Source organism: Carcharodon carcharias, chromosome 13 (genome assembly GCF_017639515.1).
Source record: "Carcharodon carcharias isolate sCarCar2 chromosome 13, sCarCar2.pri, whole genome shotgun sequence".
Classification (NCBI taxonomy): domain Eukaryota; kingdom Metazoa; phylum Chordata; class Chondrichthyes; order Lamniformes; family Lamnidae; genus Carcharodon; species Carcharodon carcharias.
Genome location: NC_054479.1, coordinates 145030525 through 145053989, shown reverse-complemented (window position 1 = coordinate 145053989; position 23465 = coordinate 145030525). Strand labels below are relative to the sequence as shown.

Sequence of the window (23465 nt, the reverse complement as noted above, 5' to 3'; positions counted from 1 at the left end):
TCCCTTCAACAGCACCTTTCAAATCTGCAACCTCCTCCACCGAGAAGGACAAGGGCAGCAGATAGATGGGGACACCACCACCTGGAAGTTTCCCTCCAAGCCACTCACTATCCTGACTTGGAAATATATCGCCATTCCTTCACTGTCACTGGGTCGAAATCCTGGCACTCCCTCCCTAACAGCATCTACACCACAGGGGCTGCAGCGGTTCAAGAAGGCAGCTCACCACCACCTTCTCAAGGGCATTTAGGGATGGGCAATGAAAGCTGGTCCAGCCAGTGACACCCACATCCCATGCACAAATAAACAAAATAAACCTCCTATAACTTTTAAAATTAAAGAAAATAAATGTGAATGCTGGAAATATGCAATGGAACTTAAAATTTTGGTAGTGCACAGCTGCTCATTTAATAGTTAAAAGAGAGTGAGACAAGTCAATTGAAATCTGCATTTTTTGAGGCAGACCCAACCTGAAAACAGAAATTGGAAAGGGAATCTAAAGAAGGAAGCTGATATACCTTAGAGGAGGATAGAAAGTACAGGGGTGAAGCAAAAAAGGAAATTAGGAAAGCAAAGGGAGGATATGAAAAAATGTTGACAGGTTAAATGAAGTAAAACCCAAAGATATTTTACTAGTACACTAAGAGCAAGAGGATAACTAAAGAAAGGGTCAGGCCAACAGAGATGTACAAAGTCACTTAGGTGTGGATGCTGAAGATGCGGGCAGGGTTCTCAATGAGTACTTTGTCTCTGTCTTCAATAAGGAGAGGAATGATGTAGACAGCCTCGATAAAGAGGAAGAGTGCGAAATATTAGATACAATAAGCACAGTGAGAGAGGGAGGACTGGAGGGACTGACATCCCCAAAGGTGGATAAATCACCAGTGCTAGATGGATTGTATCTCAGGCTGTTAAAGGAAGCCAGGGAGGAAATAATAGATGTTCTGAGGATCATTTTCCAATCCTCACTTGATACAGGTGAGGTAGCTGAGGTTTGGAGGCCTGAGAAAGATGTACCTTTATTTGAAAAGGGTGCGAAGGATAGGCCAGAAAATTATAGTTCAGTCAGTCTGACTTCAGTGGTGGGCAAATCATTCGAATCAATTCTGAGATACAGGATAAACTGTCACTTAGAAAGGAATGGACTAATCACAGATAGCCAGGATGGCTTTGTTCAGGGAAAATCACATCTTACTCATTTAATAGAATTTTTTGAGCAAGTAACAAGGAGGATTGTTGAGGGTAGTGCAGTGGATCTTGTCTACATGGATTTTAGTGAGGTATTTGACAAAGTCCCACATGGCAGGCTGGTCAGAAAAGTGAGATCTCATGGGATACAAGGGAAGGTGGCAGGTTGAATCCAAAGTTGGCTCAGTGAAAGGAAACAAAGGGTAATTGTTGATGGATGTTTTTGCAAATGGAAAACGGTTTCCAGCAGTGTTGGGTCCCTTACTGTTTGTTGCATATATTAATGATTTGGACTTAAATGTGGGAAGTATGATTGGGAAATTTGCAGATCACACAAAAATTGGCTGTGTAGTTGATAGTGAAGAGGATAGTTATTGTCTCCGGGATGATATCAATGGTTTGGTTGAGTGGGCAAAAAGTGGCAAATGGAATTCAATTCTGAAAAGTGTGAGGTAATGTGAGATGCATTTTGGGAGGGCAAACAAAGCAAGGGAATATTCAATAAATGGGAGGACATTGAGAGGGGTTGAGGAAGTGAAAGGCCTTGGAATACAAGTCCACAGGTCCCTGAAGGTGGTAGGACAGGTGGATAGGGTAATGAACAAATCATGTGGAATGCTTTCCCTTATTGGACGGGATACTGAATACAAGAGCAGGGATGTAATGATGGAACCACATAAAACACTGGTTAGGCCACAGCTCAAATTTTGTGCAAGGTTCTGGTCACCAGATTACTGGAAGGATTTAATTGCTCTGGAGAGAGTACAGAGGAGATTTACAAGAATGCTGCCAGGGCTGGAAAACTTGCAGCTATGAGGAAAGATTGGATAAGCTAGGGTTGTTTTCCTTAGAACAGTGGAGACTTAATTGAGATGTACAAAATTATGAGGGGGCTAGATAGGGTAGGCAAGAAAGACTTGTTTTCCAAGTGGAGAAGTCAGTTACAAAGGCACAAATTTCAGGTGATTGGTAGGAGGATTAGAGGAGACATGAGGAAACACTTCTTCACCCAGAGGGTGGTGGGTGTTTGAAATTCACTGCCTGGTTTGGTGATGGAGGCAGAAACCCACAACTCATTTAAAAAGCATTTGGATTGCACCTGAAATGCTGTAACCTGCAAGGCTACGGACCAAGTGCTAGAAAGCTGAAATAGAATGGGCAGCTAGCTATTTTTTACTTTTTCAGCTGGCACAGACATGATGGGCTGAATGGCCTCTTTCTGTGCTGTAACTTTTCAATGGTTCTATTGGTTTGATAAAGGAAACTGACCTTCTCAGTTTCTAAGGGAATGAAAACTGGAACTGAGATTGGGAAACCAAATCTTCCGGGCAGACTGAAACTGGTTGAGACTATATTAAAGGAAGAAGAGTCATCCAAGCTGAGTGGTAGCAGTTGATGAGTCCAGTGGTACAGTACAGGCATGCTAAAGAAGGCGGAGTCCAGATCCAGAAGCTGAGAATAAGTTGCTGCAACTGTTTCTGTTACTTGAAGATAACATTGGTGGATCTACACCATCCAGTCTGAGTTGAAGAGGTTTTGCAGACATGTGCTATTTGTGGCGAAGATTGTGCCTGTGGAACTCGGTTTGGTTGTATGCTGCTGTCGGCTGGGGATCAGACTAGCTCCTAGAGAGAAAGGAGCTGAAATTCTTCATGAGGAAGACAGAGTTTTGAATAACTTTGCAACTGAGTGAACACTGCGTGGACTGTTGAGCCAATTTGTAAGATCTGTATTAGTTGTATATACCATTTAATGTGCCATTTATAGTTTATAATTGACTGCAATTTGCCTATTAATTTGTATTTAACTTATGTTGATTTTAATGTTAGAGTATGGGAGGTTATCTAAGATAGTATTTAGAGTTTGCTTTGCTCGACTCTTGTATAGTAAAAATTCTTCTGTTTTAAACTGGAATCTTGTGGCTTCATTCTTTTAGTAAACAACTGGAATTTCAGACATTTTAATAAAAAGTTACTGGTCTCTTCCGAGATCGTAACATAGGCAGGGCCTGGGAGGGGAGCGTGCCAAACACGAGGGTCCATGTTTTCTCTCCTTGGAGCAAGGGTCACTATCTCAGGTGGAGATTCTCCATCTACCCTGATTAAAATCAGAGTCTAAGTCGGGTCATCAATTCTGTCAAAATGTCAAGTTAATTATGCTTTCTTGAATCCTATTGAACCACTTTCTGTTTTTAGTGCAGTAACATTTTGTCTTGTGGTCTCACCATGTTCAATATAAGTCTTTTTAGCTCAGTTGCTTTCCAACATCATTTAAGTAGATTCACAGTCCCACATTTGATACAGATGTCAAAATGTATTTCAGTCAGTTAAAGTTAATGGAAGAAAATAAACTGTGGAATTTTGACAAATGATGTTCTTTTTCCAAATGTCAATAAATTTGGTCTTAGGCTCCAATGTCAAAGGTACTGAAAATAAGTGGAAACATTCTTTCATTGATGGCTCCTTCTCCTGGAACTAATACTAATAAAACTTCTGGCAGAATCAAGGAATAAACAATTAGATGTACTGATCTAGTAGATGTCCAGGGGCAGCATGTTTTATAAGCCATAGCCACATGAATTACTGACTGCAAATTAATTGCCTCCTGTTTCCCACAGTGCAAGACAAAATGATCACTCCCATATCTAAAATTTGGAAAGATGTAAAAGCAATAGGGCTATTTTGGTGGGTGATTTTAACTTTCTCTATATTGACTGGGAATCACTTAATGCTAGGAGCATGGATGGTGCAGAATTTGTAAGGTGCATCCAGGAGGGCTTCCTGAGACAATATGTAGATAGTCCAACTAGGGAAGGGGCAATACTAGATCTGGTATTAGGGAATGAACCCGGCCAGGTGGTTGAAGTTTCAGTAGGGGAGCATTTCTGGAAGAGTGACCATAATTTAGTAAGTTTCAAGGTACTGATGGATAAGGATAACAGGAGTCCTCGGGTTAAGATGCTTAATTGGGGGAAGGCTAATTATAACAATATTAGGCAGGAACTGAGGAATCTAGACTGGAGGCGGATGTTTGAGGGCAAATTAACAACTGACATGTGGGGGGCTTTCAAACGTCAGTTGATAAGAATTCAGGACAGGCATGTTCCTGCTAGGATGAAGGATAAGTATGGCAAGTTTCAGGAACCTTGGATAATGAAGCATATTGTGAGATTAGTCAAAAAGGAAAGGGAAGCATTCGTAAGGGCTAGAAGGCTGGGAACAGATGAAGCCCGTGAAGAATATAAAGAAAGTAGAAAGAAACTTAAGCAAGGAGTCAGGAGGGCTAAAAGGGGTCATGAAAAGTCATTGGCAACCAGGGTTAAGGAAAATCCCAAGGCCTTTTATACCTTTGTAAAAAGCAAGAGGGTAGCCAGAGAAAGGACAGGCCCACTCAGGGACAGAGGTGGGAATCTGTGTGTGGAGCCAGAAGAAATGGGAGAGATACTAAGTGAATACTTCTCATCAGTATTCACCAAAGAGAAGGACTTTGCGGTCGATTTGTCTAGGGAAGAGTGTGTAGATAGCCTGGATCATGTTGAGATCAAAAAAGAGGAAGTGATAGGCGTCTTGAAGAATATTAAGGTGGATAAGTCCCAAGGGGCCAAATAGGATCTACTGATGGAGGCAAGGGAGGAGATTGCTGGGGCCTTGACAGAAATCTTTGTATCCTCACTGGCTATGGGTGAGGTCCCAGAGGACTGGAGAATGGCCAATGTTGTTCCATTGTTTAAGAAGGGTAGCAGGGATAATCCAGGAAATTACAGGCTGGTGAGCCTTACGTCAGTGGTAGGGAAATTATTGGAGAAGATTCTTCGTGACAGGATTTACTACCAATCAGAAGCAAATGGGCGTATTAGTGAGAGGCAGCATGGTTTTGTGAAGGGGAGGTTGTGTCTCACTAAGTTGATCGAGTTTTTCGAGGAAGTGACAAAGATGATCGACGATGGAAGGGCAGTGGATGTTATATACACGGATTTCAGTAAGGCCTTTGACAAGGTCCCTCATGGCAGACTGGTACAGAAGGTAAAGTCGCACAGGATCAGAGGTGAACTGGCAAGATGGATACATAATTGGCTTGGTCATAGAAGACAGAGGGTAGAAGTGGAAGGGTGTTTTTCTGAATGGAGAAGTGTGACTAGAGGTGTTCCACAGGGATCAGTGCTGGGACCTTTGCTGTTTGTAGTATATGTAAATGATTTGGAGGAAAGTGTAATTGGGCTAATTAGTAAGTTTACAGATGACACTAAGCTTGGAGGGTTGGAGGAGTTGCAGATAGTGAAGGGGATTGTCAAAGGATACAAGGGGATATAGATCGGTTGGAGACTTGGGCGGAGAAATGGAGTTTAATCCAGACAAATGTGAGGTAATGCATTTTGGAAGGTCTAATGCAGGTAGGAATTATACAGTAAATGGCAGAACATTTAAGTGCATCGACAGGCAGAGGGATCTGGGTGTACAGGTCAACAGGTCACTGAAAGTGGCAACGCAGGTGGATAAGGTAGTCAGGAAGGCATATGGCATGCTTGCCTTCATCGGCAGGGGTATTGAGTATAAAAGCTGGGAAGTCATGCTGCAGCTATATAGAACCTTGGTTAGGCCACACTTGGAATATTGTGTGCAATTCTGGTTGCCACATTACCAGAAGGATATGGAGGCGTTGGAGAGGGTGCAGAGGAGGTTTACCAGGATGCTGCCTGGTCTGGAGGTTATTAGCTATGAGGAGAGGTTGGAGAAACTCGGATTGTTCTCACCAAAGCGACGGAGATTGAGGGGCGACTTGATAGAAGTTTACAAAATTATGAGTGGCATGGACAGAGTAGATAGTCAGAAGCTTTTTCCCAGGGTGGAAGAGTCAATTACTAGGGGACATAGATTTAAGGTGAGAGGAGAAAACTATAGAGGAGATGTGCGGGGCAAGTTTTTTACGCAGAGGGTAGTGAGTGTCTGGAATTCGCTGCCAGAGGAGGTGGTGGAAGCAGGTACAATAGTGGTGTTTAAGAGGCAGCTTGACAAATACATGAATAGGATGGGAATAGAGGGATACGGACCCCGGAAGTGCAAAATATTTTAGGTTGACGGGCAATATGATCGGCGCAGGCTTGGAGGGCCGAAGGGCCTGTTCCTGTGCTGTACTTTTCTTTGTTCTTTGTTCTAGGCACTTGACAATGGAAGGAGATCTACACAGGGTGGTTTGCTCTCGAACAAGAAGAAAAATTGGTAGATATCCAACTTGATTCAGCGCTAATTATGAAATGCACCAAAATCTCATGAAACTTTCCCAGCATTAGGTAGCTACACTTTCTTCCTGATACCCACAGCCACAATGAATCACATGCCTGATTTTATTATAAATGAAAACAGAAAATGCTGAAAAAAACTCAGCAGGTCTGACAGCAATAGTGGAGAGAGAAACACAGTTAATGTTTTGAGTCCATACGACTCTTCTGCAGAACGGTTTATTGTTGCTTTCCTGCCTTCAGATCCCTTTTTGTTGTCTATAATCAACGTGTGTATCAATGCCAACTTCTCTGATTGTCAGTGAGATTCTCAAAGATGGCAAAGTCCAAATAGTTGAAACTGCTGCTTAAAGCATAACAATTAAACACAACCTCCATTTGGCAGTGGTTGTTACCTATAATCCTTGACATCCACAAAGTCACAATGTAAGACATTCAACTATGATGTGTGTTAAGTGTGACCAAGAGTCAAGGGTTATATCATATGACACACACATGCTGAGTGCAGAGACAGAATGTCTGCTTGCACCCTCATGCAGCCAGAGGACAGAATCATCTGAGCTGTTGACCATGGGTATTGTCAATAGCATGAGTTGACAGGTGTGCTTCTGAGAGATAGGACTGGATCAGTCACTTTTCCTCTTCATGAAAGACTCCATTACATCACACAGCTTCCTCCAGTTATCCAGTAAAGATCTGGTACTGTTTATTCAGTGAAAGTAGCTGTTTCGGTAACAGCTGAGGCTTTGACTCAAATATTTGCCCTTAGGATTTTCATTCCAAGGTTTTGCCACTGGCCTTTCCTCAGCATATATCTCCCTAAACCGTTCTCTAAAGTCGATTTATAAAATACTTTGTAGATCATTTGTTTTTCAAGTTTAAACTAACATATTTTAATTTATTAGATTTCGACAGACATTTCTCCAAGGAATCAATGCTTGATTTTATGCAAATGAGAACTACCCTACCTCACAAACTATTTCCATGCAAATAATTGAGTACTTCAGCTACGGTGGTACTTTTAGGCTTTTAATATATCTGTTAGTAGACGTTGATAAAATGTTTCCCCTATAATTATTTCTTAATTTGTACTTGCTTGTAATGCGTGTCATAACACAGTTAATTAAAAGATGTTGTAAAAAGAAATTGGAATAATTTACTGGCAGGCAGAAACTTGTGTTTTTTCACTGAGACATCAAAGAAATCTGTCTTTCAGATGTGAAATTGGGTTTTATCTTCTAGGTTGAAATCTAAAACCATCACCAATGTCAATGCAACAAGTTGTAACAATTGGGTCAAGAGGTAAGTTATTCCTCACTTTTAGATATAGTTATAGTGATGGATGAGTGGAACAAGTTGGCAAGACATCATTGCTGTCTCTCTGATCAAGATTTTCTCCACCTGCTTTGTGAAGCAAAATTGTAAGCAGATACTTTGTAAACGTATAGTGACCTGACTACAAATTACTGATTCATGGGAAAATTAGACCACATTATAGACATGTAAAGTCTTCATCACCATGTAATTAATATTAAAATTTGGCTCCTTGCCTCACTTTGCAGCTGGACTTGAGACTGTGTCAGCCTGAAAACCCAAGAAGCTGTTAGCTGTTCAATGTCTGTCATTTTTACCTGCAAGGAAAGCATGCTGTCTACTCTTTGAACAATGCAAAAGGACAACGGTTGTGTACAACACTTTAATGGGGCCTCACAGAGGGTGAGGGGGTTCCTGGCAGATTAGGTTTATGCCAACACAATGTCAGCACAAAGAATGTGTTCATCAATGAGAAGCATTCCCTCCTTCAGGTGCAAGGACCCCAATTAACTGGAAAAACTCAATGGATCATTTCCCACTACCCAGCCTGACCACATGTATACTAATAAAAGAGGGAAACATCCAACCAAATAGCATCATCTTCTTTTGTAACAGCCCCCCCATCAAGATCTTCAATTCTTTATCATCAAAGTGAGAAGTTTGTCCACATGCATTGTTTCACTGACACTGACTAGTTGCATGTACTGATGCTAAATTATATCAGTATAATGTAATTCTTACCACAAGGTCCTTTCCTGCCCACTTGCATTCATTTCTCCTGCTGGGTGTTGGAGGCCACACAATCTGAAAGTCAACCAAAAAATAAGAACATTTTTTTTTAGTGTAATATTGGCACTTTTCAATTTAGTTCCTCTATACCTGGTCTTTTCTGGTCCAGCAGTTCCAATAAACCCAAACCAACTTTCCAGATATTCGAGTAACTATCAAAACAAAACTGGAAAAGTCACATACTGTAATCAGTTTACCAAGATCTGCAACTCAATTGCAACAGTAAAACAGGGTCAAAATGGACCTTTATTACTGATTGGGTAGCTCTGATCGTACAATTCCCAATTCCTTTTCAGGAGATTTGAAGTCAGGTTCTGGTCTTAAAAGCTTTTTGACCATTATTAACCTTTCCTGGCATAACCGAAATCAATGGAAATAAGTTACTTCAATCGTAATGTTTGGAGTTTGAGGGAAGGAGGTTTAGGAGAAGTGGAGTATACACAAGGACATACAATAGACCATGGCAACTTTTACATCATATACTGCATACAATGTACCATGTTTGGATCAAACTCCTCCCTCATCAACTGAGCATTTGTCAAACAGACTAATACTAGTAACAGAGACCATCTTGTGGTCCAAATATTACAGCAAGTTAATCAAGGAAAACCTGAAAATGGGAAAGACATGAGAACTGGACTGAATTTGGCTGATATGTTCTGTTGCTTTATAAGGCTTTATACTTAGCAAAAGCTAATAATCCATTGATATGACAAACATTTCTTTCTCTCTTGCTTTTTCTTAATAATTGTAAACAATAATTAACAGCATAAATGGGGACTAATAAACCGTGAGGAGTTTTTATGCTAATTGAAATGCCGCAATTTAAAACCGCAGTGAATAAACCCTATAACAAATTGACTGCACTTTTTATATCATTAACTTGTTACTCTTCATATTGTGACATCTGTAAACTATAAGTGCTTATTAAAATTACTTTAATAGCTGCAGAATTTGATGCCAAAGCACAATGTTTCACAATCATTCAGCAACACAAATATGAAGTTTGCATTTTTAATATTTAAATTATACACTTCATCTTTTTCACAAGCACAAATTATTCATATCTATAATTTATGACCAATTTTCATAATGTTTTACATGATGCTTTTTTGCAAGAATATTGATGGTGGAAGGATCAATAATTCCAGAAATATCTCCAATGCACTGATAAACTTGGTCAAATAACTTTTTAGAATGGCACCTTTTCAAATATTTATATTATATATAAACTAATACATCAGTGAAATAAGTTACTCATCAGCGCTGCATGAGGGTGGGAGGGGAGTAAATACAAGAACATTGTATTCATACAACACTTAACCTGCTTACTTTAAAGTCCTCGTTTTGCTATTGTAATATTGTGATGTTTATAAATGCAATGTAGATGTTTGTATGATAATACTTAGTGCTAAGTTATCTTAATCTTTAAACTGAAATCTAAGTATTAGAACTTCAGAATTGTCAAGTTTATTTTAAACAAAATGAAATATATAGAGTTTTTCTATCCAGTGACCTCCCTTCTTTATAAATTACAGGACTGTTTGACAGACAAATCCAATATGTGACCAGAGAGACAATTCCTCGATGTTTATTTTGAATTGCTTGGTGTGCCAGGAATGTAAAGTCATCTATGCCAATGGGTGGCCGATTGGGATCAGTTAAGTACTTTTAAGAAAGTACAATTCTTTTCTCCTATCCCTGCTGCCGAGATTAGAATTTACTGGTACTTGTTTGGGCTGATTGAGACTCAGGCCTAAGATCCATTTCAGTTATTTGTGCAAAGTTTGTGCTCATCAAGAGATGGCAGTGCAAAATGGAGTTTAATTTTTTATTTTTCTCACTGACTGAATTCTCACAGGCCAAAAACAGCATAGATAATATACAAAGTAGGGCTCACTCTACACTGTCCCAGCAATGTGCTTCAAATCCACCCTTCATAAGACTGTGTTCAAAGTAACATTTTCACTCCTTATGTCATCTATCCTTGCAACATTCCAGTTTTTATTAGGATTTGTTTTTGCTCATTAGAAAATGGATTCAGGTGAACCAACTAATCCAATTCTGCCCCATACAACAGGAAATCTTTCTAGTGAAGGTGGTTTAAAGTTAAACTGAGCTCCCAGAGTTAAAAATATTAAACAAAAAATAGAATTCTACTTTATTAGAACTTGCTTCAGCCTAACAGTTTGGGAGCAACAGTCTTTGTTAATGATTTAATATTGTATTACATTACCTTCACAGTCCTCTTTTGTTCAAGAATAGACTGCGCTGTTACTGCTAATCTGATATGAATTTCACCGTAAAAATATTATACGCTCTCAAACCCCAGAATGCTCACTGTACCACATCAAACAGGAATTGACTATTTGAGCTGTTCCTCTTCAGTTGAGTATATGTATATTTGTATATATGTGTAAATATATGTATGTATAGTGTATATACATTTATATATATATATATATATTTATATAATTATAGAATAGATTTTACAACGCTCACAGATCTCATACACTACTAATTGCAGGCTTACAGTCCATCATTTTCCAATGTGTGATCCCAGTGAATCAGAAATGTTGCTTTCTGCAAAGATTTGTAGAATCTATAATGTCAATCTACTCAAAGGTTAGAAGACAACAGGAATGTTTTGATAAGTATGCAAAGTTTTGGAAGTTATTAATTAATCATTAGCATGCAATGTTGAAGTCATGCTGCATTCTGAATGAACAAAGACTGTGAGATGACAATTATTACTAAGACAGTTACAGAATTAAGACAACTGCAAATGGAAAGCTCAATGACTGTTTTAAATCAGAACAATTTCTGGATTTATTAAGCTACCCTGCAGTCTGCCGAGTAGGAGTGGTAGTTCAGTCAAGCTCAGCAAAGACAGAGGAGCTGTCACTGGAACTTGTTAAGACTTCAAGTTTTTGGAAACAGGTAACTGAGTAATCCCTACTGTGTGTGGTTTAGGTGTGACTGGTCATGCACAACTGACTATGTTTCATTGGCTGTCTTTCAGGGTGGACGAAGAATGGCTGTAAAGAGCTGACTGACAGCAACCAAGTAGAGATGAACTCATGAGCATTTAGAAATTGAAAAAAAAGCTTTGGAATCCTGAAATAGAGAGAAGAAAGTTGAATGTGTGCACAGTTGAAAATTATTTCAATAAGGCCTGCTTAAACTAACATTTCTCACTTGAATCCTCAAAACCACAGAGCAAGATACTCAATGCTGCCTCAGAAAACATAGCGGCATTTACCCCTTGGCATCAGTGATCCAATAAAGCTCTGAAAATTAAGGCTTGTATTCTACTTTGAAGTGTGAGACGTCTATACTGCCTAAATGAAATGTTGCGTGCTTTCTAAGTCAACCACTCACTTGACAACCACAAAGCTGTGGATTACTTTCCTATGGTTGTATATCTCGCAAATCCACCTGCCACAGCTGAGCTGAGTTTTCTCTGTTTACATTGAAGCTCGTCTGGGCTGAACTGTCTCCCAGAGCAAAAGGGATATTCCATTTCAGGATTCTCAACAACCTGCTATGACTTGCTTGTGTTAAAGAATTTTCTGAAATCAAAATACTTCACTTCAATAAAGAAGGAGTCTTGCTGGAACCCTTCTAAAAGTTATCTTTTGGAACACTATTAGCAAGCATGGGTGAAGCCCCATCAGTCCCTGCTAAAGGAATATGAGCCGGTGTAGGCCATTCTGCCCTTTGAGTCTGTTCCATCATTCACTAAGATCGTGTTTGATCTTCAACTTCCCACACTCTCCCATTATCTCGATTCTGATAAAATCCAAATATCTGTCGCCCTCTGTTTTCAATCTACTCCATGGGCTGGGTTTTACACACCCCTGCCGTGGTTTCAGGGAGGGGGTGGGCAAGTAAAATAGGGTGGATGCCCAGCCCGCCACATTCCCATCCACCCCTGTGCTCACCCACAAAACACAATAGGTGGACAATCGCTAAAATTGGCAGCCCACTTGTCGTATTCAAATAAATAATTAAGGTTCAATTGAGCTCATCAACAAGCCAATTGATCCTGATAATACACTGCCCTTGTCATAACACAGTTAGCATGGACAGGCTGGGGGGAGGGGAAAAAAAAGTATTTAAAAGTGCAGGAAGGAAGTGAGAGTACTATCTTCGGGGGTGCCCTTTGCACATTGGGAGTGGGGACCAGCCTCCATAAGATAGCATCCAACCCTTTCTTCCTACCCACCACTCCACCCCACCTCCCCTGCCCTTCCTAATACCCCAGACTTCCCCACTCTGAGATCCATTGGGTCTTCTTCTTGGGACAGGTTGCAGACTCAGCAGCACCCACTACTGAGCTCTTGGCACTGCCGGGACTGCTGGAGCTGCCGGCCAATCAGATTTGTGGCAACTCCCAAGGGCGTGACTTCCTCCCCAGTGAAGGGCCGAAGACCCACTGCGAGCCAGGTTAGCCTAACCCACAGCGTATTCTGGCTTCCAGTTGACTTTCTGTTCCGCCCTCCCTTAAAATGCAGCCCCATGACTGAGCAACCACAGCCCTCTAGGATAGAGAAGTCCAAAGTTTCACAACACTTTGAGTGAAGAAATTTCTCTTCACCTCAGTCCCAAATGACTGGCTCCTTATTCTGAAAATATGATCCCCTTAGTTGTATACTCCTCAGGCAAGGGAAACATCCAAACATCTACTCTGTCAAGCCCCTTAAAAACTAAATATGTTTCAATGAGATCATATCTCATTCTTCTAAACTCTAGGGAATGTTGACCAATCCTATTTAATCACATCAGAGGACGTTCCCCTCCTCTTAGAAAGCAACCTAGTGAACCTTCATTGGACTCCCTCTAAGGCAAGTGTATCCTTTTTTAGGTAAGGAGACAAAATTGGAATACAGTACTCCAGGTGGGGACTCACTGAGTCCCTATAAAATTACAGTCAGAATTCTTTACTCTTATACTCCAATTCCTTTGTAATCAAAGCTAACGTGCCATTTGCTTTCTTTCTCCATACTATATTACATTTGTGACACTCTTGCTCACTTGTTTAACTTGTCTAAATTCTTCTTTGCATCCTCCTCTCAGTGTATACTCTGACCTAACTTTGTAAACTCAGCAAACTTGGATACATTACACTCAATCACCTCACCTAAACCATTGATATAGATGTAAATAACTGAGGCCCAAATACTGACGCTTGTGGTTCCCCAGCCTGGAAACCTGAACATGGCTGGTTTATTCCTGTTTTCCGGCCTGAATCCTCTGGATGGCGTGAGGGGGCAGGCCCCATTGTGTCCCGACATCACCGTGCGTCATTCCGATCTTCGGTTCGGCAGGCGCACGCTGGAGTCGGCTGCGTGCCCACTGACCTGTCACAGGCCTATTAAGGCTATTTAACAACTAATTGAGCTGATTGTCTGGGCTGCCCGTCCAACTTTAAGGTTGTCGGGCGGCTGAAGAGCCCAGGCGGCCTTCACATTTCTCATGAAACCTCATCCACTGGCGGGATGAAGTTTCACGAAGGCTTTATAACTTTAATAAAATTGATAGATACGTCCCAGTTCATGTGACACCGTCACATGAGGAGACATGTCCGAATAATTTTTTAAAACTTTTTCAGTTTTTCACATTCACATCAACTCCCTGAGCTCTGTGTGTCAGGGAGATTTCTGCACCCTTTCGCCCTCCTGCCCCCACCCGCAAAGGGAGCACTGAGCGCGTCTGGGTGCGCATCATGCTGGACAGGCCTTAATTGGCCCGCCCACGTAAAATGGCAGTGCGCAGCCAATCGCGGGCGGCGAATAGCTGTGTGCCCGCTCTCGCCCAGCCCACATGACGGGGAGATAATTCACCCCTCCATTTCCACCCATTAACCAATCCTTAATCCACAGTAAACCTGTTACCTCCAATCCCATCAATCCTAATTTTGTGTAGTAACCCACTTATGCGGCATCTCATTGAATGCTTTGTGAAGATCCAAATACTCTACATCCATTGGTTCCCCCTTATCCACCCTGCTTGTTACATCCTCAGGGCAGTTAGTAAAGCCAGTCAGCAATGTCCCCATGGTGACCCCAGGAACGGGCGGTAACATGGGTGATCCACCAGGCTTGAGCTCATTCCCTGCCCAGCACTACCCGCACCCAACTCCACCCGGCACCATCTTCATGTGACATTTGGGGAGGAGACATATCCTGGCAGGGGCAGGAGTAAAGCAATTCCCAGTTGGCGCTCAGTCTCACCATCTCATTTCCTGCCAGTTCTGCTGTGATATTATCCAATTTAAGGCAAGATTGAGGAAGAAATTTGCCTCCCCCTCACAATTATCCTACAGGTCCCTATTGTGCAATGCAGTGAAAATTATAGGGCATTTAATTTACAGCCTAACAACATGTAACTGCTCTTATTTTGTTTTGTTCTTATCAAAGATTCTGATGCCAGGGAATAGAATTCTTCCTGTTTCTTGCACACAATGTCAGCATCAAGCATTCCCGAGTCAGGCAAAGTGCAACCAAACATTGATTCTACGCCTTCTACACGTTCTGGCAACATGCCTAAGACCTAAGAGATAAAAACAAAAAACTGCGGATGCTGGAAATCCAAAACAAAAACAGAGTTCTGTTGAAGGGTCATGAGGACTCTAAACGTCAACTCTTTTCTTCTCCGCTGATGCTGCCAGGCATCTGCTGCCAGGTAATTGTGTTTTTGTTTTGCCTAAGACCTAACTTTAGCAAAGGAGTTTTGTGCCAGATGCCTTTGCTCAACAAGAATTGAATGGAAGCTCAGACAGACGTGACATTCATCCCAACAGTCTTGGCTCAACTTGATCCAAGGTCCCTGAGTTGACAGACCGCTAACTAATCCAATAAAAATCTGACCTCCTTCCCTCACCCCTGCCCTCCCCACATACCCAAGATAGATTTTCTTAACCTGTATTTCTAAAACACTGCTCTGTGTTGTATTGGCACAGATTTTTGAAATAAATGAACGAAAACATCCATTCAACAGCAGGCAAAGGCACAAAAGATGAATGTTTTTCAGTAATTGTACACTACTGCTCCACAGCTTAAACTGAAATTATCAGGAAACATTTAGCTATTGAAGTTCACATTACAAACACCCCTGTCCCTGTGTAAAACTCATGGCCGTTGCTTCATTGCATCAATATGGGGAGCTGTGCTGTCAATAAATCCTCCTGCAAATGCCATCTGAACAGAAAAAACTTGTCTCTCACATAAAGAATGTCTGAGGTGCTTTGCAAATGAAAAAAAAACAAAAAGGGGTAACAGACACCTACAGGGGTAGGGAGGCAGAGATTAGGAATGAAAGACTAGTTGAAAATGTGCATTTTGAGAAGGCTTTTAAAGGAGGTGTTTAGGGATCGCATTCCAGTGGAGCCAAGGCAGGTGAAGACTCTGCCACCAACAGCATGTGAAAGGAAATAGGAGAAACAGACATAAAGACTAAATCAGAGAACAGCCAGACGAGGGTAAAAGGCTGGAGGAGACTGCAGAGAAAGGGTGAGTGAGGATAAAGGTGAGGAGTTAATTCGTTGGAGGCCAGAGTGCCAGCTCCGTCAATGAGGAATTGATGAAGGATGTGGTTAGTATGGAATCAAAAATGGGCAGCTGTACTTTAAATAAAATGGAGCTTGTGGACATCAGAGAATGGGAGGCCAGAAAGCAAGAGATTGGGGAAATCAAGCCTTTAAATGACAAAGCTTGGATAAGGGATACAATAGTAGGTCATGTTACGCAAGGGCGATTAGGTTTGGGAAATAAATGCATTTGCCAGTGATACCAACACCCCTTGAACAAATGAAAAAAGGTGGGAGTAAACTGTGATAAGAAAGAATTGGGGTTGAAAAGCAGCTCAGAGCTGATCAGAATCTCAAGGTTTCATACAGTCTGGCAGAGTCTATTTGGGTTTGAAATGCAATCAGTTCTATATGTCCTAACCAAAGACAAGATACTGCGGATGCTGGAAAGCTGAAACAAAAACAAAAAGTGCTGGAAAATCTCAGCAGCTCTGACAGCATCTGTGCTGAGAAAGTCAGAGTTAATGTTTTGAGTCCGTATGACTCTTCTTCAGAACTGAAGAGAAGCAGAAATGTGGTGAAATATATACTGTTTAAGAGGTATGGGACAGGTGAAGGTGGATAGGAGGCCAGTGATAGGTGGAGGCAAAGGAGAGATTGCAAAAGATGTCATAAACAAAAGGTCGAAGGGGTGTTGATGGTGATGATACTGGCTTAAAGGGGTGCTACATCTTTTGCAATCTCTCCTTTGCCTCCTATCACTGACCTTTTATCCAGCTTCACCTGTCCCACCCCCCTTAAACAGTATACATTTCACAACATTTTTACTTCTCTTTAGTTTTGAAGAAGAGTCATACAGACTCGAAACGTTAACTCTGTATGTTCTAACTGGCTTGTTGTAGTCATGTGACATCTACCATGAGGCAGCTCGCTGGAAGCAGACATCTTAAATTCAGATCAATAAAGACTTCTCACTGGGACAGACACTGAGAAGCACTGCAGTCCTTAAGCTTGAAACATGGTGTCAGGAGTGGAGCTAAAATAGAGATTTAAAAAGCTGTGGAGAAGACACTGAGAACCAAGGCACACAGATATGTTCAAATTTGCAAAAAGCTGTTGAAAAGGACACAATGAATGCAAATACATACTGAAGGCTGCAAGTAAAATATTGAGTGAGTAACATGGCTACAGCAAACTTTACAATCCCATCTCCAGTAGAAATGAAAGGGGATAGGTGGAAAAATTGGCAGCATTTTTACTTGCAATGGCATAACTATGAGATTGCAACAGACATAATTTACAAGCTGGAACCAACAAGAGGACCCACACTCCTAACACTTCTGGGGAGAGACTGCCACAAAGTGTATACCACTCTAAATCTAACCAATGAACAAAGAAAACAAAAGGCAGAGAATTTGAGCGAGCATTTTGAACCCCAATTGAATGTTGTACAAGAACGCTTTGTATTCAATACTAGAGCTCAAGGAGAGCGAGAAACCATAGATCAATATGTAAAAGCAGTAATACAGCTAGCAGAATCATGTGAATCCAGACAGCTAAAAGGTGATCTGATTAAGGATAGATTGGTCCTGGGCGTGAGCGACCCCCTGGTGAGAGCAAGTCTACTGAAAGATGAGAAACTGATGCTAAAGAAAGCGATAGATGTGTGTCGAAACATGGAAGTTGTGAAATGTCAGCGAGATCACATGTTTGGAAGAGCAGACCAGGAGATACATTACGCTGAGAGACATTCGAGGCCGAAAGAGCAGAGCAATCACAGACACAGGGCAGGATGCAAATACTGTGGAGGACAACATACAAATGGAAAGAAGGATTGCCCAGAGTGGGGATAGCAGTGTTTTAACTACAAGAATGCAAATCATTTTGCCCACAAGCGCTTGGCCAGAAAGGAGCAAAACAAGCCAATACAGATGGGCATAGGAGAGATAGCAGCAGACAGGTCTGATGAAGAACTATACATGATACAAGAGGTTAGGTCAGTCAAGTCTACAGTGACAAACGGTTTGTGACTGTTACCAAGATGACTGCAAAGGGGAGAGTATCAAGTGAACAAGAAGTGTCAGATAAACACTGGTGCATCGTGCAACATCATGGCCTTCAGAGAGACCTGTGCGAAGTGGCTCAACATGGCAATCCAAAAATAAAGCCTCAAAAATGAGGTTGAGGCTATATGATGGCACGATACTCATAACAAGATAACAAATTAGAGTGAGAGCCCAATGCAACGGCAAGAAGGAAGATCTAAAGTTCCAAATCATAGATGGGATGCAACGGCCACTCATCTCAGCTGAAGCAAATTTAATACTTGGGCTGGTAACCCAGAACGTGTCAACAGAGAGAGGGCAGCAAAAGACCCCAGAGAGAAGATGACAGAAAACCCCAGAGAGAGGGACTCCAGAGCAAGGGAGACAATATTTACGTAAATCAAAAGATGGTTGCTGACCATGTCAGTGCAACGAAATGCACGAGCCAAAGGTAAATAAAGCAATTCTACAGGAAAATGTACACATCAGAGCTGAACTGGGAGAGTTAGAGGGCAAGATTCCAACCGAATCTATACCTTTGCAAACTCACGATAAACTGAAGCCTTCAATGAACCAACTGTGTGAGATTAGAAAAAACATATTTCACAGACAGCACTAAAGTAGCAGGAGGAAAGGATGATCCACAATCCCATAGTTAACAACTTAAAGTGGGAGTTGAAAAACTCAACCAGATGTACAACCAGACAAAACGGCGGCAGGAAAGACACCCAAGGAAGCTGCAACCTTGAAAGAGTCCTTGAAGAATCAAGATGTAGCCATGGAAAGTCATTAGAAGCCAGTCAGGGTACAAACCCTCAACGCTCTCAACAGGAGTTGGCCCATGTGGAAACTTGGGACATCACAGAATCACACGGCCCATCGAGTCTGCACTGACACGTGAGAAACAACTGACCTACCTACCTAATCCCATTTACCAGCACTTGGCCCATAGCCTTGAATGTTATGACGTGCAAAGTGCTTATCCAGGTACTTTTTAAAGGATGTGAGGCAACCCGCCTCCACCACCCTGTCAGGCAGCGCATTCCAGACCGTCACCACCCTCTGGATCAAAAAGTTTTTCCTCACATCCCCCTAAACCTCCTGCCCCTCACCTTGAACTTATGACCCCTCGTGACTGACCCTTCAACTAAGGGGAACAGCTGCTCCCTATCCACCCTGTCCATGCCCCTCATACGTAGAGAAATTGTCACCTCAATCGTATGCAGTGGAAGTGAACGACCAAATGTACCAGCACAACTGCAGGCGTATACACACAACTAGTGAAGCTGTTCCTTCATAGCAATTGGCCAAGCAGGAAGAAGGGATCTTACCAGTTGTACTAAGTACAGAACTATCATCAATCCCAGAGGCCAATGTGACCCCAACAGCCGCAATGGAAGAGCAACAGTTAGCACAGCAACAAGTGCCATGGGAACGACACTCCCCGGAGAGGGAACATCATCCAGACGAACAGTCAATTTAAGTATGAACGTGTACCATTAAGAGGCCTGCACAGTTTACAGACTATAGGCAGAAATTTACAAGTCGGCAAGTGGGGGGGGCACTCGCCGACACATAAAATGAGGCTCTGTGATCGCTGTGATGTCAGGTGGAACTCCCGATGTCATCCCGCCCCATTTAAATTTTCAGGAAGGTGGGGGTGCAGCAAAATCAGCTGCACGTCTGCCAACCTGTCAATGGCCAATTGAGGCCACTGACAGAGTCAATTAAGTAATTAGTGGACCTGCCCGACCAACCTTAAAGTCGCAGGCCAGGAGCCCCGGCGGGTAGTAGAAAATACATGGAACCTCATCCACGGGCGGGATGAGGTTTCATAGACCATAGACCATAGACCAGAAGACATAGGAGCAGAAATTAGGCCAATCGGCCCATTGAGTCTGTTCCGCCATTCAATCATGGCTGATAAGTTTCTCAACCCCATTCTCCCCATAACCTTGAGCCCCTTACCAATCAATAACCTATCCATCTCGGTCTTAAGTACACTCAATGTCCTGGCCTCCTCAGCCTTCTGTGGCAATGAATTCCAAAGATTCACCACGCTCTGGCTAAAGAAGTTTCTCCTCATCTCTGTTCTAAAAGGTCTTCCCTTTACTCTGAGGCTGTGCCCTCGGGTCCTAGTCTCTCTTACTAATGGGAACATCTTCCCCACATCCACTCTATCCAGGCCTTTTGGTATTCTGTAAGTTTCAATCAGATCCCCCCTCAACCTTCTAAACTCCATCGAGTATAGACTCAGAGTCCTCAAACGTTCCTCATATGTTAAGCCTTTCATTCCTGGGATCATTCTCATGAACCTCCTCTGGACCCTCTCCAGGGCCAGAACATCCTTCCTGAGATATGGGGCCCAAAATTGCTCACAATATTCTAAACATGGTCTGACCAGAGCCTTATAAAGCCTCTGCAGCACATCCCTGCTGCTTCATAAAGGCTTTAAAAATTTTTAATGAAGATTGTGTAAAAATTATGAACATGTCCCAACTCCTGTGACATTGTCACATGAGGGGACATGTTAGGGAATTTTTTGTCTTTTTTACATTTACAGCCGATCTCCCTGAGGCAGCACTTAGCCTCAGGGAGGTGAGTCACTCTTTCGTGCGCATGCGTAAAAGAGCGCACTCTCAATTTTGGGATTCCCCCGCCCACACAGGGAGTGCACAGCACTTCCGTGCGGACATCACGCTGAGTGGCCCTTCATTGGCCCGCCCATGTAAAATGGTGCCACCTTCAATTGGGGGCACCGATTGGAAGTGAGTCCATGCACGCCCACCCATCAACTTAAAATTCAGCCCTATGTGTGCAATCTGGTCCAGAGCCTGACTGGTGGAACAATCAGTTGTTAATGCACGAGAACTTTGGGTGTATAGTGGACAATTTGGGGTGACACAGTTACAAATGATCGTGCGTGCAAATGTGTCTCCTGGTCATTAGGAAAAGGGAAATATGTGTATCTTTTGTTTGGTGTGAAAAGGGAGGCGTTTGGGTTCGAAATGCAATCAGTTCTACATGTCCTGTCTAGTTTGCTTTAGTCATGTGGCCTCTACCATGAAGCAGCTCACTTGAAACAGACATCTTAAATTCAGTTCAATAAAGACCTCTCACTGAGACAGACACTGACTAGCACTGCAGTCCTTAAACTTGAAACAGAATCTGAGAAAGTTAGCAAGGAATGGAATCAGTGGAAAGGAAGCATGATTTATAGCAGGAGCAGGAAAGAATGGCTTTAATTTTCCCAAAGCCAAATCAGAGGGGCTTGTGACTCATCCATGACTCAATGCCAGACAGGCAGTCTGATAGAAGCCAGCTGAATGGGGATTGGGAGAAGCAAGAGAACTACATGTCATCATCATACATGTGAAAATTGACTGTGTGTTGGCAGATAATATTGCTGAGGGATAACATATAGGTAAGGAAGGGGAGTTTATTAAGGATAGAAGCTTAGGAAAATGAGTTTGCACAGCAGGAATTGATGAAATGCCATCCATTTAATGGGACTGTGCCACACCTAATAATTCACAACAGTCAGTCACAATTATGTTAGGCAGATATTTGAAGTGGTCATAATGCAATTCGTCAAGTGTTTAAGCACATTTTACAGCTTGGAAATGATTAATTTTAAGTTTAATCCATTTATTTTCACTTGATTTTAGACAGATGAATCCCTCTATTAAAATAGTGATAAAGCAATTTTATTCAGATATAGTAAGCATTTGAACACTGTTAGTGAGTAGTGGGATTTCAACACATTTTCGTAACTTTTTAAAGAGTGTTAAATCAATTTTGTAGTCAGTGAATGGTATGCATAATAGTACTAAAACTGATTGCAGTGCAACATGTTAACTCTGTGTAGATACACACACTTGTATCCGCAACATATGATATAAGGGTGAATTATGTGCTGTGCTCCATAAATCTAACCCATCAGAAATAACTCATCAATAAGCAAGGGAAGGTATTGCCAAGACAATGGAATAAAAAACATTAACATACAAAATAAATATGATTACTAATGATTAATATATCAGAATTGAACTAAGGATGATATTACTGGCAGAATTAGCCCTGAAATTCTTTAAAATATAGAAAAATGCCAATGATTGATTGAACAACATTATTTTTGTAAACAAAAACAAAAATTGCTGGAAAAACTCAGCAGCTCTGACAGCATCTGCGGAGAGAAAAACAGAGTTAATGTTTCGAGTCTGTATGACTCTTCTTCAGAACTAAAGAGAAGTAAAAATGTGGTGAAATATATACTGTTTGAAGGGGCTGGGACAGGTGAAGCTGGATAGAAGGGCAGTGATAGGTGGAGGCAAAGGAGAGATTGCAAAAAATGTCATAAACAAAAGGTGGAAGGGGTGCTGATGGTGGTGATACTGGCTAAAGGAGGTGCTAATGGTGACATTAAGGGTAGAAAGCAGGATGAGCAAGGTACAGATAGCCCTAGTGGAGGTGGGGTGGGGGGAAGGGATCGAAATAGGCTAAAAGGTGGGGATCAAATAATGGATGGAAATAAATGTAAAAAAAATTAATAGAAATAGGTGGGAAAAATATATATATAAAAATTTAAAAATAAATATTTGAAAAAAGGGGATCAAAAAGGGGTGAGGATGGAGGAGAGAGTTCATGATCTGAAGTTGTCGAACTCAATATTCAGTCCGGAAGGCTGTAAAGTGCCTAGTCGGAAGATGAGGTGCTGTTCCTCCAGTTTGCGTTGAGCTTCACTGGAACATTGCAGCAGGCCAAGGACGGACATGTGGGCATGACAGCAGGGTGGAGTGTTGAAATGGCAAGCGACAGGGAGGTCTGGGTCATGCTTGTGGACAGACCGAGGTTGTTACGCAAAGCGGTCACCCAGTCTGCGTTTGGTCTCTCCAATGTAGAGGAAACCACATTGGGAGCAGTGAATGCAGTAGGCCTAATTGAGGGAAGTGCAAGTAAAATGCTGCTTCACTTGTAAGGAATATTTGAGCCCTTGGACAGTGAGGAGGGGGGAAGTAAAGGGGCAGGTGTTGCACCTTCTGCGATTGCATGGGAAGGTGCTGTGGGATGGGGTTGAGGTCTTGGGGGTGATGGAGAAGTGGACCAGGAGAGAAGGGTCCCTATGGAATGCCGACAGCGGGGAGTGAAGGGAAGATGTGTTTGGTGGTGGCATCATGCTGGAGTTGGTGGAAATGGCAGAGGATGATCCTTTGAATGCAGAGGCTGGTGGGGTGAAAAGTGAGGACAAGGGGGACCCTATCATGGTTCTGGGAGGGAGAGGAAGGTGTGAGGGCAGAGGTGCGGGAGATGGGTTGGTCATCCCATGCCATGGACAGATGCTAGTGTTCAGCTAATTGAATTC

General features: G+C 42.1%; 1 protein-coding gene across 2 annotated transcripts in view; it reads right to left on the bottom strand.

Annotated features, from left to right (window-relative positions):
- sema3ab (sema domain, immunoglobulin domain (Ig), short basic domain, secreted, (semaphorin) 3Ab) overlaps positions 1-23465 on the bottom strand; it is a 321287-nt gene that overhangs the window by 157962 nt on the left and 139860 nt on the right. For both annotated transcript variants that reach the window (XM_041202609.1, XM_041202608.1), the window contains exon 4: positions 8480-8542. In XM_041202609.1, coding sequence (XP_041058543.1) covers positions 8480-8542 — 63 coding nt within the window. The remainder of the gene's footprint in view (positions 1-8479; positions 8543-23465) is intronic.